Here is a 15,212-nt window from a genome sequence, read left to right as displayed (position 1 = left end):
GGAAGAGCTGTTCTCAGCCTTCCCTTTCTCCTTGAAGCTTCTCCTGGGACTCCATGGGCCTATGTTCATAGCACCTATCTTACTGACCAGCTAATATCTCTCCGGGGTCTGTCCACTTCACTGAACCAGAATATTAGTTTATCATCATGAAGGCTTTCTTGGTTACAGAAAGAAAAAGATCCCACTTAAAACAATTTAAGGAAAAATAAAAGCGGGGTAAGTTTCAGAGATGGGGAATAAGATTTTGAGGTATTTCATTGAAGGACTCCAAAGGCAGAGTGAGTTGGGACCCTATGCAGGGCTATGCGGACACTGAAAAGGAATCAGGAGCTCAGGTAACTTCTCACGCACACATCTCTGGCTCTCTTGCTGCCTGTCTCTCTTACCATCATCTCTGTCTGTCTCTCCACAGACCAGCTTTCTTTTCCTCTGTCTGTGCGCTCTTATCTCCCCCTATGCCCCACAGCAAGATATTCACCACATCCCCTAGTTCAGCTGCCCAGCAGAGACTGACCAGTAACTCTCAAGGCTAACAGGAAATTCCAGTGGGAATCTGATCCTGCTTGCCTCAGGTGTCCTCTCCTGTTCCAATCAGCTGCAACTGAGAGCGGAGCCACAGTTGCAAACCCTGATTTCACCACTTACAACCTATGTCACTCAGGGAAAGTTAACTGAATTCTTTACGCTGAAGTTTTCCATCTGTAAATGGGATAATAGAAAGTAACCATTAGTGTGAGGTTGTAAACATAAAGTGTGTAGTGGGGTCCCAGGCATATGTTGGAACATCTTTGTCTCATCCCATGGAGACAGTAAGGGCATGAAGATCGTAGAGATTGTCAGGGCTCTGTTAATAGGGTCCTGGAGGGTGTGGCTGCAGTTCCCTCACCTGTGTGTTCCCAGCAGAATGCCTGGCATACAGAAGATATTTAATTCTTAGGTGCTGGCTGAAGGAAGAAAAGAGTGATAACTCAGAAGTGGGAAGGTTCAGGGGTCATCCATTGCTGGATTCCTTCAAGCTTCCCACTGTCTAGGCCATTCCCTTCATGAGCCTCTTTTCAAGTTTTTGATAACCAGTCTTTCTGCATCTGTTTTTGGCTTGAGGCAGAATGCTGCTGATAGAAGAGAGACTGCAAAGCTCTAGAGGGACAAAGTGTAATTTATGCTACTGGAAAGTTTGGGGGGGGGGGTATATAAATAAAAGCTTTTCAGTGTTTGAACAGAAGTTAGAAGGAAGGAGAAGTTGCCCAGTACAAATAAAAGAGGGGACAATAAGATACATTAGGATAGAACCCCCCAAAAATGTCATTTATGGATGAAATGTTCAGATGAGCTCTGTTAGAAAATGAATGCAGAAAATGCCTCTCTCTGGGATAGGAGCATATGGCCAAGAAACATAGAGGGAATTGAGGCTTTCCGGTTATTTTTTAAGCTTTCTGGTAACAGCAATACATGCACACCTGGGAGTGTGTTTTGTCCTGCAAAAAGAAAGCTTCTTCTTTCCCTTCCAGCCAGAGGCAGGTGCAGAACTATAATTTCAAGACCAGGACAGGTTCTGGAAAGAGAAGACAGGTTGGTTAGGTATTCAAAGAAAAAGCATGAACCCTTGCCCATGCCAGCCAGCCCCAGCAAGACAGGAAATGTATCTGCTTTGTTCCTGGCTGATTCCTGCATGTTCAGTAAATGCCTCATATTTAGCAGGCATTCAAAAATGTTAGGTAAATGAATGAAAGAAAGAAAAGGCAAGGAAAGGAATCATTACTTAATCAGGGGCTCTAAGAACCCTCCACAAGCTAGTCACATAAATGTTAAATTAGAAAGCATAATACAAGCATGGACTACAATGTGGGCACTGGCTTTAGGGAGCAGAGTTGTCTTTTATCCAGTATTTCTTCCCTGGGTTTTTTCTTCCCTGTATTTGTTTTTTGGGTTTTGTCATTATAACCTGGTAATATGATCTGTAAATCCAGTTAACAGGTGTGCATGCACAGGCGAGCACGCACACACATACTTGCAAGTGTGGGCCCCACTCAGCCCTTCCACAGCATCCCTATCTTCCCACAGTGAACCCCCATATCCTATGTGAACCCTGATTGCCCCTCATGCAAGCACCATAAAGTCTCAGGGTCAATCCACATACTAAATATTAGCAAAGCTTAACTTCTTTCTTACTTCCTTAGGTAAAATAGAAATTTGAGTGTTACTTCCCACATTTTAGTGGGTCGATTTGGAGACCACTACACCTGTGCTGTGTGAGGAGTGATGTTACTCTGCTGCTTTTGCCCTCTGCCTCTAATGTTCCCCATGTGTTATGCTCTGCCTCAGACATCTGGAGAGAAGAAGCGATCTGGCCACAGTGACAGCAATGGCTTTGCTGGCCACATCAACCTCCCAGACCTGGTGCAGCAGAGTCACTCCCCGGCCGGGACCCCAACCGAGGGCCTGGGACGCGTCTCTACCCATTCCCAGGAGATGGACTCTGGGACTGAAGTAGGTGCTGGGCAACAGCCATGACAGCTCTGCTCTCCTTCAGGGGTTCTGAAACCCTACTTTTCTTCAAGAATGAGGTTTTGCCAAGCTCCTAGAAATATGTTTGGTTGGTTTCTACTATATAGCTACTTATGCATATAGTCAAATGGAGGAAATCACAGAAACAGAGCAGTGAAAAATTCTGGGATAGCATCCAGACCAATGCCTGTTTTTACAGATGAGAATACTGAGGTTCAGAGAGGTTAAGAGCTTAGCCCAAAGCACACAGCTGGTTTGTGACAGAACTAGGACCAGTATTGGAACCTTCTGTCTGCCAGGCCAGTGATAGAAACTTCAGCCTATAGAGATTCCAAGACCAATAGTTGAGGTACATATTTACATTAATTTAGTCAAACTAAGTGTGACCTAAATGAAATAAGGTAGAAATGACTTATTTATGAAAAATAAAAATCAATAAATAAATATATTCTCCAAGTGTTCATCTTTCGAAATCCCAAATTGCATGAGAAAGGGAGAATCAGGATATTATCTTTCTTACATAAAAAGAGTCCAGGTAAAAAGCCCCAGTAAACACAATCTGTCAATCTGTTAGGTGGTGTTCATAGATGTCATTGACCAAATTGGACCAGTCCGATGAATTCACGGTGCTTGGTCATGTTTCATGAGTAGTCCTGTGAATTGCACTGAGGCCCCACTTGTGTTTATCATACATGTACACTATTGATTTGATGTTGTCCACACACCAACTTTTCATAGCGCCCCTTTGGTTTCTAAAGTTGTAGAGCAAATAGGCTTTGCTCACCTGAAGGAAAAGAGCGCAGAGGCATATTGAAAAGTGCAGCATCCTGTTATAACGTCATGAAGTGTGGGCAGGTTTTTCCTGCCTGAACAGCTCTGTGGGTACCAAAGAAGACTCTGGGGTTGGACCCTGATTTAAATTTTGCTGCTGTTCTAGCTCTCAGTGGGTATATTAGTACCTGCCCTCACCTCCTTCAAAGATCTCTTCTAAAGATCAGAAGGAAAGAAGTATGTGAAAGTGCTCTGTTTGGAAGAAGGAGTCCTATCTTGTGGAGGATAAAATGGTTTTGTTTTCATAAAGCGAAGGAGAAGTCTTGAATTAAACCAGATTGGATCTTTGTGGTTTTTCTCTTTATGTGCTTGTAGTCTTGGGTTGTTGGTTTTATTTTTAAATAAAAACCTAAAAATAAAGTTTAAAACTAAAAACTTAAAGACATTTATCAAAAAAAGAGGTGTTTATTATGTTGAATGCAGGTTCCTTTATGATATTGCAAAAAAATGGATATAGTAGAAGGAATGGAGGTGACAGAATGGGGAGATGGTTAATACAGCACCTTTGGCAAAAAAAAAAAAAAAAAAAGATGTTGAATATCATGACCTGAAGCCCTGATATTACAGTTTACTGTTTGATAGTCTAGTTCAGACTTCATGTCTTCATAGTACTGTTGAAGCCCTTGAGATTAGTTTTTTAAGGAAGCTCTCAAGGTGCATTGCTGCAAACCTAATATCTTCATGAAGTCCCCATGTGTGGACATGCTTACTTAGTTTATTCTTAATTGTGTCAGCTTTTCTTAAGAACATTTGGTCAATATGAGATTGCTGTTACTTCAAGGGAAAGATTAACTCTGTCACCACGGTCATCTTACCAGGTATAAAGGTACCACATATGGTCCAAAATGTAATATGATTACTTCAACTGTTGCAGTCTGATAATTAATGAAACCTTGCAAAGGCATAGTGGCTAGTGAGTAAGCAATACCACGAGAAGCTGGAGAGAGAGGCATGTACTTTGACTAGGGGGTTAGAGTATGAACAGATAGATAGATTGAAGAATTCATAATTATTTTCAAGCCCAAGCAAAGTATTCTTAGTACTATTTGTTGCTGCAGTATTTATTTATCTGCTCTTCTTAATCTTCTTGCTTATTGATTAGTATGGCATGGGGAGCAGCACTAAAGCCTCCTTCACCCCCTTTGTGGACCCCAGAGTATACCAGACATCTCCCACTGATGAAGACGAAGAGGATGAAGACTCATCAGCCACAGGTAAGCAAGAAGGTCCCAATGTTTTAGAAATAGTTGGTTTGCCTTAATGGTATGCCTAAATAAAAAAAAAAAATTTTTTTAAAAAGGACTTAATCATTAGTTCAGTAGTTAAGCCATTTACTGCTTAGGCCTTGTCTTAAAGGGAAGGTTTTTGTTTTTGTTTTTGTTTTTGTTTTTTTAATTATTCTTTTTGTAGGATTCCTAAAACTTACTTCTTTCTCTCCATTTTTCTTTCATTTCTTCTATGTCACTTCTGGTAGGAGCCCAGAGGTACCCAGGGGCCCTAGGAAAAGCTGTTCCTCAGAGATCTTCAAACTTACCACATATTTCTCAAAAGCAATTTTTGGGTACAATGCTGTGCACGCAGTAGACACTTAATAAGTGCGTGTTGAGTTGTGTTGAGTTCAAGGTGTGTGCTTCCTACTGCGAAAGTCGGACTGCTTTCAAGAAGAGTCTTGCTTTCTAGACTTCTGTAACTCACTAATCATCAGATTCAACTTAGGCCAATTTGTCAGTTGATTTTGCACAATTTCCAAAAGTAAATTTTTTTCTGCATATATTACAGGAGATGGAGATGCTGTTTTTAATTTTTTGAGATGAATATCAATTCCCTAAACTACTCAAGTAGTGTCTATAAGCCTGTTTTACTAATGGCTAAAATACTGCTTCTATAAATGACTTATACTTTATTCTACTAAAAAAAATGTAAAATATGTGTAGTTTCAGAATTTCTTTGCCTTTGCTATAATATAACGCACACTAAACAAGAAGAAATCATTGTGTTTTGAAGCCCTTTCTCCATATCTCCATTGGTTATTTTTTAAGATGCCACTGACTTATCTGATTCTTTTTCTCAAAGCTCTGTTTACTAGTGAACTTCTTAGGCAAGAACAGGCCAAACTCAATGAAGCAAGAAAGATTTCAGTGGTAAACGTAAATCCAACCAACATTCGGCCTCATAGCGACACACCAGAAATCAGAAAATACAAGAAACGATTCAACTCAGAAATACTTTGTGCAGCTCTATGGGGTAAGCTGGCTCTTTTTACCACTCAGTAATGAACTGACCCTCAAACATTTCAAGACTGTGGATCTTACTATCAGAATAACACTGCTGGAATAATGGGTGTTCAAGCCCTGTCCTGGGACCGTCTTGGCCTCAGAAGACATCTTTATATGTAGAAAGAACTGATACCCTAATACTGAGGACAACAAAATGAGATGCAGAACAACCTTGTCATAAATAATAGTGATAGACTAAAGCCAACAAAAGAACTAGCTACCACTTAACACACAGCCACTATGTGTCCAGCACTGTGACATACCCCACATTCTGTGACCCATACAACATCCCACAAGGGGAATGATGGTGTTACCTCTATTTCACAACTGAAAAACTACTTCAGCATATTTTAGTGAATTGCCAAAAACCATACCACTAGTAGTAGCAAGGTAAAACTTGGGAAGGACAACAAATAATGAACCTTCCCTTTTAGTTCAAAACATCAACCTGCAATTCTTGTGAAAAAGATCCGCAGGTATTAGCTGACCTCAAACTCAGTGTAGATGTGATGAGATTCTATCAAAGTCCTGGTCTGTGTTACTATACACATCATACAGATCAAGGAAAGACATGACCCGTCTGTACCCATCTATAGTACCAGGTCCGGTTTGGGGAACCATAGTTTAATAAGGGCAAAAGCATCTGAGATGTCAGCGGGGAAGAGTTTGAAGCCTGAAAACTGTTTTATAGATGTGATGGAAGTAATTAAGGATCAGCTCTATAGAGAAGAAACACTTAGAAGACAGCAAGATAGCCATGTTTAATATTGGATAATATGTAGATGAAAGAGCAAACATTCATGTTCCTCAGAAGATAGATAGCAGGCAAGAAAAGTTGGAAGGTTGGTTACCTGTTCGTGAATATAGTGCATTGCACAGTGGACCTCTCACTGTGTATGTGTATGTTATATGCAGGGGAGGGTACAATTTGCCTAGAGATGAATTTTATCTATCCAGACCACTTACCTGCCAGAGCTTTTGTAATAGATATTATTGTATAGGAGGTGGGCTGGACTAGATTTAGATACCTGAGGAGTTCCTTATAGTCAACATTTCAGTGACTTTCAGGCTAATAACACCTTCACTGTTGTGTGAGGAAGGGCTTTTAGTCCAGTGGGGTATGAAAATGAGGCTCCATGTTATATGTTAAAGGTGAGTAGACTAGAAATCACTGCATGAATAGGGATGGGGGTGAACCTTCGGGAAGTCTCAAGGTGGGATTTATAGAGAAAGCCAAGAAAGGGTGGGTGGGTGTTACAGGAAAAGAACAAAGGCAAACTGGTAGTGGCACAGCTATGCCTAACTCTCCTATTGCGAAGGACTCTTTATACTAGGAAGTAAATGGCTAGATGTAATGAATGCTACTACCGCTTTATAAAAGAATACTAATTGCATTACCAAAAAGACAGAGATTTAATTACTGTGTCAGAGCTTCTACTTCTGTACTCCTTACTATAGTACCTACTTGTCCATTAGTTTATATTTACAAAGTGCAGTTTTTTAAGTTTTACAGGGACCCCAGATGCAGGAAATTAAAGCCCTTAAAAAGTCAGTCTTGGGGTGCTTCTTAAATTTGCAGGTGTAAACCTCCTGGTGGGAACTGAAAATGGCCTGATGCTTTTGGACCGAAGTGGGCAAGGCAAAGTCTATAATCTGATCAACCGGAGGCGATTTCAGCAGATGGATGTGCTAGAGGGACTGAATGTCCTTGTGACAATATCAGGTATGTTACTAGGAAGACCTAGTCCTCCAGGTCTGCACAGGTGGGAAAGAGGATCACCTAGTTTCTGAAGAAATAGTAGATTCTGTCCTTCCAAGCTGCGAGGTGACAAAAGCAGTATAGCCAGAATAAGATCACCCTCATCTTCTAATTCTGGAGGTTCTGACCTCCAAAGGGAAGTCTCTCACCTCAGCTTGAAATCTGAATTAGGCAGGTTCCAGTCATTGCTGTCTACTCTCAGATGGAGATTATGTAGGCTTCTCGGACTGGGAAATTTTCTATTTGTTTGTTTGTTTGGTGAAACAACCCTTGGTTGACCTCACAGATTACAAGGACCTTATCTGCTTACGATCCCTTATTTTTTTTATTTTTTATGCCCACAGCACCTGGTCTTCCTAGGTGGTCTCCCATCCAAGTCCTAACCAGGCCCTACCCTGCTTAGTTTCCAAGATCAGATGGGATCGGACTTGTTCAGAGTAGCATGGCCATAAACGAGAGTGAGAAATTTTGTAAGCAGAAATTTCTCTGGTCTCTTTTCTCACCAGAACAGTGCTAGCTTATAGTCCACTGATGTTTTAGCAAGTGCAGCTGGCCTACTGGGTGATAGAGTCTGCGAGAGGATTTGAATGTGGGAATCACTACTACTACACTCCGCAGCTTTCCGGTTCCCCAAAACAATCTTTAAAAAAAGAAGAAAAAAAAGGAAAAAGATAGTGACAGAAGTGAAGGCCTTATTACTGAAAAGTCAAAAATGTAACCTGAGTCTGTGTTTATTGAGCTTTTTTTCTTTGTGGCGGTGTTTGAAGGAGTTTAATAAGGAACATCCCTCTTTCCCCCTGCTATTCCATCCACTGTGAAACAGACTATAACTGCACAGTAGAACCACCTGAGGAGATATGAAAAGCCCAGGATGCACCCCAGATCAGCGAGTCAGAACCTCTTGGAGTGCAGCCCAGGAATCCATTGCTTTCATAGCTCCTGAGGTTTTTTCAAGTGCGCAGCCGAGTTTGAAAACCATGAGTCTACACTCAGCCATTGTTTCACAGAGACAATGCAGTACTACTGGGTTGAACCTTAAATAAAATTTAACTCTTCCACTGTATTTCTATTTTGAAAAAATGCCTTCACTTGATGCTACAATTTCCTTCTACCTTTCCACTGAATGCTCAGAGTTTCATTGCTTTTTATTCTCTCCACATAATGGTTAACCAGGTAGATTCTTCTTATATTATAATTTGAGTTTAATTCAGTATATTCCTTTGTTCTGGTTAATTGCTTTCTTGATTGCTACACCACCAAATCAAATTTAAAACCATGCATCTGCCAGTCACCTACCAAAAGTGAAAATGATACCAGAAAATTCACATTCAGGCTTCATTATGTTGTTAGGGACACATTCTCATTTTTAAAGATATAAGCATTTTCTCCCATCATGAGACATAGATGGAGAAATAAGAAAATGAAAATAAAAGCAAAAGAGTTTGAACTGCCGTTGAGTCTATGTTGGCATAGAAAGGAAGAAGCACTGGCTCTCCTGCCCATCCTGCCCATCAATGCACAGTCTAGACTTTTGGTTATAAAAAGGAATGGTAACTGCACAAAGATTCTTTCATTTAAGTTTTGAGTGTACTCTCCTGTTAAGTCCACTGTACAATGCTTTAATGAATTCTCTTCTGGTATACATCACATCTGTAAAATATAAAAACACCTTTTGATGCCTAAGAGGATATCACAGGAAAATAAGTACCTAAGAAATAAAACCTACAGGCCTAAATTTCTGATCACTTCTGAAGAGCCACTCCAAAAGACATTTTCTTATCTGATACACAAAAAATCTCATGAAGTATATTAAATGTTGCTCCATATGTACACTTCAGTATTTTTAAGATGTTTGCTTATCATACTAAGAATTCTTTATTCTAGGATCACTTTACCAAAGAGAACTTATAAGTTGTTTTCCAAGTATACATCTTTTTCTCTTTTCCTATTTTTGTTTGGTTTCTTTTCAGTGGTCTCAGCATAAATGTGTCCAGGTTTATTTTCTAAGCCCAGATTGCCTTCATTGAACTTTCCCTTCTTGTCTCCCTTATAAAAGTCCTTTTTTGTTGTTGTTAATCAGGTAAAATAAAACTACTACCGCCTGTCATGTTTAAAAAAAGAGGCAAAAAGGAGTCTCTCCATTAACATATGCTATTACATTAAAAGGTGAGGGAAAAGCAGTCACACATAAGTATGCTAAAATGTCTAGTTTTCACTACTCCTTCATGTGTAATTAGATCTAGAATGTTCTGGAACTCTGATCAACCGTTCTATTACAGATTAGGTCTTACTGAGCTCCATAGACACTGCCCTTTGCATTGAGAAGAGAAAGCAAGAGCAACTTGCTCAAATAAGAAACCACCTGAAAGTAAAGACAAATCATAAGGTAGTTTTTGTCCAAAACACTTGGAGCAGACAACACTTGGCAGAGACAGCACTTTGATGATGCTGGGGACACTGGTTATTATGCCTTCACACACACACACACACACACACACACAATTGTAAATAAAAATAAATGAATAAAATAAAATGGGAATGAAGAAGGACTGAAGGGTAAAGCTGTTGCAGGGCTTGAAATTAAAGCTCTACTATTTCAACAGGAAAGAAGAATAAGCTACGAGTTTACTATCTTTCATGGTTAAGAAACAGAATCCTACACAATGATCCAGAAGTGGAAAAGAAACAAGGCTGGATCACCGTTGGGGACTTGGAGGGGTGTATACATTACAAAGTTGGTAAGTCTCCAGACATGGAATTGTTTTATACTCAATTTGATTTTGTTAGGTTTCATTAAGTTTTTTTTTCTGGTACTGATGATGCATTTGTGGCCAGTTTAAGATGTTACTGAAACCTTACATATACTTACTTTATTTCCAAAAAACATTAGATAGATGAAGTTCAAAAAATGAATTCAGAATAAAGTCCTATGCTCCAGTTTAAACTTATATTCACTCCCATCCACCAACTAAATTGAAAATCCCAAGTTGAAAAGATGCATTGAGAACTAGTATAGTAGATGAAAAAGACTCACAACAAGGTGTATCAACATAATATTTCAGTACCCAGGAAATAAGAAAGTCCTTAAAGCATCCAGATTATAAGTAAACAAATGAACAGTTTACATGTAATAGACCCAGAATCAGGTGGCCTGGAACTTACCAGTGATGCTAGAAAATTAGATGACAAAGGCTTCATTCAATATTCCAAGGGAAAGAGTGTTTCCACCTAGTATTTCATAACCCATCTGTATTATCCAGAGTTCTCTAGAGAAGCAGAACCAATAGAATATCTATAAAGACAATATACATATACATTAGTACAAGCCAGAATTGTAGATAGAATTAGTAGATAACTTCTACAACTGAAAAAAAAATCAAGAAATAACATTATAAACATGTTATTTAGAAATATATAAATAAATTGCTAAGGAAGTAGTTGCTACAGAAAAAGAGCTCAAAGAGCAAGAATTTGGTCAGTTATCCTGGGCTGTCCAATTGTTTTTTAAGGACACAGAATATTCTGTTTGTTCAGATGTTGTATTTAAAAAATGATATGTGTGCTGTCTTAGTCTATTCGGGCTGTTACAACAGAATACCAGAATTCCTGGCTGATAAACAACAGGAATTTATTTCCCACAGTTCTGGAAGCTGGGAAGTTCAAGATCAAAGTGCAGGGGCATTCAGTGTCTGGTGGGACCCTCTTCCAGGATCATAGACAGCTATCTTTTTATCGCAACCTCACATAGCAGAAAGAGAGATGGATCTTTCTAGAGTCTCTTATAAGGGCGCTAATCCCTTACACATTTTTAATAATTAGAATTTAATTTTGAATAAGCAGAAAACAGCAGCCTTTATGTTTCTACCCACTGTTAGTTTTTCTACCAGGTCTCAGCTACTTACATGCCAGTGAACATAAAAGCCAAGCAAGGAAACATCAAGAGATATTATAAGGATTCTTCTTACAATGAATAGTTTACATCAAGACCTAATAGTTAAAGACAGTTCTGAGCTAGTTACATCTTTACATGAAGAAAGAGCCTTCAGCATAAAGCACAAGTCCCCAAGTATTTTGAAAACCAAATACACTAAAGGAAGTTAAATCTGTATTTCTGAGAAAATCCCACACCAACAGCATCACCCTCAATTATGGTTTTATATATGTATGTGCATATTGTGGCTTACACATTTATTAATACAAAAACTTGAATAAATTGATATACTTTTTTAATTTATAAATTTTCTATTACAGTTAAATATGAAAGGATCAAGTTCTTGGTAATTGCCTTAAAGAATGCTGTGGAGATATATGCTTGGGCTCCTAAACCATATCATAAGTTCATGGCATTTAAGGTAAGTAGGCATCTGATTACCTAAAAAGGGAAAAGGGCTTTTTTTTAATTTTAGTTTTCTACCAGTTAACAAAGTGATCTGTCTTACACATAGACTAATAATATTCCTGTATCTAATAAACCTCTTTAAATAGTATAGGAACTCTTAGATTTATTATTCTAAATGTGAAGACTAAGTATTAATAAATGCTATAAAATTAGTCAAGTTAAAATTTGGGTATACTCTCCTTCATTTCAAGCATGAATCATCACCTCCAAGTGGCATCTAATATGGGATGGTTCCCAGGCAAATCATTAATCGTGATATTAAGGAATGAGATTCATTATACAGCCACCTAACTAAGGCACACTCTGACATTTTATCTGAAAAAAAGCAGACCAAGAGCAGCACTGAATCTCAAGGTTGAACTGAGTCTCTAAATTTTGTAATCCTCATAAGCCTTTGAGGATACAGTCCCTAAAACTCCCTTGATGCTCCATATATCCATTGCCATTGGATTTCTCTGAAATGAAGACTGAGTGTAGTCACATCTGAAACTTGCCTTGTTTCTCTGCATTCTTCAATTTTGATGGCTTTTTCATTTTTTTGAACTTGTCAGAGTCTCTACCTATCATGGTTAGATCGATCATTCATGAGATTCAACGGGAGTGGGATAGAGATATGCAAGTCTCATTGACCCCAGATCATGAAAGCTGACCCCCGGAAACCAAAAGGGCCAGTACTTGGGGCACTTCGTGTTTTCAGAGCTGCATAGTCTACCCATAGCCAGTGTGAATTTATCTTCTCTCTCTGCCTATATCTCTTTCTTTATATTTCATTGGCTCCCATTTTCCCTGCACCTTTTGACTATTATTCCCTTTGACCCTTTATGTAGTCTTTCTTGCAACATATGCCATGTGAAGGCAGAAGCTGTGTTGGGAACATTGTTAGGCCCTCTTCTGGGCTGAATCACCCACTTCTTGTTGCCTTAGTGCAAGGGGCTCGTTTGTGATATGCTCAGGAAGATAGAGTCATCAGTGGAAATGGGCTTTCCTCCATAACCCCACTTTTATGGAGAGAAATTTTTGGAATGCATTAGGTTAGTAAGAACACTTAAGGGATGACTCCTAAAAGCTAACATGGTACTGCTGTTCTGCCAAAATCTGTCTCCGCAAAAGCTTTTCAGTCAAGATCCCATTCCAGTTCTGAAGTTACTGCTATCAGTTTACTAGCCAAAAAGTATATGAGAGAATGCAAAATGCTTTATTCAGCAGATCACACCCAGCCTGTAAAGAAGAAAGAGCAAAGGCAAGGACTTGAATAAAAACTGTTGGAGCTGGCAGGGAATCGAGCCCTCCCATAGGACAAGGATATGAAGCTAGGGCCTCCCATACCATGAGAATGATATTAGCAAAAGATGAAAAGAAAGGGATCTGTTAGGGGGCAGTGGCATTATACTGAGGCACTAGTGGTTTCACAAATTCTCTCCGAGACTTAAAAACCCAATAAGGTAGAGCATGATAAATAACCACAAAGAACAACAAAATACTTAACAGCGAATTAGGGCTTTGGCTCTGGATTCAAACACATAGAACCTTGATGAACTTGGCCGAGGTTCTTTTCTCTCTTTCTAGTTAAACCCAACTATTGAACTAAGCATAGTTCTCTGAAGTCATCTAGGTTGTTGCATATATCAATAATTTGCTCCTTATTATTGCTGAGTAGTATTCCATAGTATAGATATACCACAGTTTGTTTAACCATTTACCTGCCAAAGGACAACGGTGTTGTTTCTAGTTTGGGGCATTATGCATAAAGCTGCTATCAACACTCATGTAAAAAAAAAAAAAAAAACGAGTCTTGAGTCTTGTGATGTTCCACACTCACCCTCCTTCTCCATCATCCAAACTCGTCTCAGATCTCAGCATTACGTTTAAAGAAAATGCCAGTCTGATGCCCACTAACTCATTGAAAGAAAATGAGAACGAGAGCATGCTTATTAATTCTGAATGGGCTTAGCAGAGTGTTGGCCCCACTGCCTACCCCAGGCTATCTCTGAAAACATAGTAGCCATGCATGGACTTGGCTGTCACAAGAGAAGGAGAGGGACCAGAGAGATAACTAGACCTTCTTTTGAGAGAAAAGGCCCAAAAGTAAGCAGAAAAGAATAGTAGTACCGAATCACCGAGTTTTTAATATATGACAGACAACAGTATTGAAAATTGACTATAAACCACTTCTCTTCCCTAGAAGACAAGGGTTGGAGAAAAGAGCACAAATGGGTGCTAGACCCTTCGTCCTAGAGCCAGAATATAAATAAGCCTGAAATTGAAAGACAAATTACCTGGCTTTTCAATTTAAGGAAGTCAGATATTAACTTCCCAAGGCAATGGGTAAAGGAAAAAAATTATTAAGATAAGCTTTTTGAATGATATATACACTCATGGGGTGATTTTTAAAGTCTTTTGCAGATCTCCAGCACAAACCACTGCTTGTTGATCTCACAGTAGAAGAAGGTCAAAGATTAAAGGTTATTTTTGGTTCACACACTGGTTTCCATGTAATCGATGTTGATTCAGGAAACTCTTACGATATCTACATACCATCTCATGTAAGTTCTGGAAGCAGACTGTTAAGGCTTTCTGTACAACAACCTGAATGTAGAATGAGATTTGCTTTTGCACATTTTTAATGGAAGTCATGCTAATTTTTACTAATCAGTAAAACAGATGGACTTTTGGCCTTCACTAAAGAGGCAATGCTTTTAATAAATAAAACATGTAAATTTAACTAATTTTTATGACTGCCTGAAACTGAGTAACACATAAGAGCAGTTATTTGGCATTCACCGGGCCTGTTGTCTTGGACTTTAGATTAAAATACATATGGTGTTTTTCCTTCAAGGGCATAAGTTTTGTTTTTTAAGCAGCAGTACAGTAGATGGGTTCCTATTTTCAGTTTTTGAAGTGAACTTGGTTTATTTTATGTAGGAAAAGGCCAATGGTCCTTTTATCTGCTATTTTGTTTCTCTTTTCAACTTGAGGGCAGTGTCATATAGTGGAATCAGACATACTAGAGCACGTACCCTGGCTCTAGCCTGTATTTACTTTGCAATAATGGATGCATTAGGCAACTTCCGTCCCTCAGTTTTCACACCTGTAAAATGGGGATAAAAGGACCTATCCCATAGAATTATCATCAACATTAAATGAGGTAATTCATCTAAAGTTCTTAGCACAGGGTCCTGCAAATTGTAGTACATATTACTATACTGACACATTGCCTAAAATATGACTTTTAAAGGAAAATTCTGTACATGATTTTGCTAAGTAGGACTGTACAGTGTAAGTTCTATTTATTGTATATAATCCCAAGGCTAACATACAGTAAAAACTATCAGGAAAGTCTGAGATTAATCTGTTGCTGATTGGTATTTTGAGAGTTTAAAAACTTTATTCCAAAGAAGCACAACAATTTTTAAAAAGTTGTTTTAGTACGTAACACTCACAT

General features: G+C 38.8%; 1 protein-coding gene and 1 pseudogene across 6 annotated transcripts in view; one reads left to right on the top strand and one right to left on the bottom strand.

Annotated features, from left to right (window-relative positions):
* TNIK (TRAF2 and NCK interacting kinase) overlaps positions 1 to 15,212 on the top strand; it is a 350,899-nt gene that overhangs the window by 329,546 nt on the left and 6,141 nt on the right. For all 6 annotated transcript variants that reach the window (XM_036218652.1, XM_036218651.1, XM_036218649.1 and 3 more), the window contains 7 exons: positions 2,323 to 2,487; positions 4,439 to 4,550; positions 5,410 to 5,580; positions 7,192 to 7,335; positions 9,975 to 10,109; positions 11,623 to 11,723; positions 14,164 to 14,313. In XM_036218652.1, coding sequence (XP_036074545.1) covers positions 2,323 to 2,487; positions 4,439 to 4,550; positions 5,410 to 5,580; positions 7,192 to 7,335; positions 9,975 to 10,109; positions 11,623 to 11,723; positions 14,164 to 14,313 — 978 coding nt within the window. The remainder of the gene's footprint in view (positions 1 to 2,322; positions 2,488 to 4,438; positions 4,551 to 5,409; positions 5,581 to 7,191; positions 7,336 to 9,974; positions 10,110 to 11,622; positions 11,724 to 14,163; positions 14,314 to 15,212) is intronic.
* LOC118602592 lies at positions 7,707 to 7,825 on the bottom strand (annotated as a pseudogene).

The sequence above is a fragment of the Rousettus aegyptiacus genome, unplaced genomic scaffold, assembly GCF_014176215.1.
Source record: "Rousettus aegyptiacus isolate mRouAeg1 unplaced genomic scaffold, mRouAeg1.p scaffold_m13_p_4, whole genome shotgun sequence".
NCBI lineage: Eukaryota > Metazoa > Chordata > Mammalia > Chiroptera > Pteropodidae > Rousettus > Rousettus aegyptiacus.
Note: the sequence above shows the minus strand (reverse complement) of the source record. Positions and strands in the feature narration are given on the sequence as shown.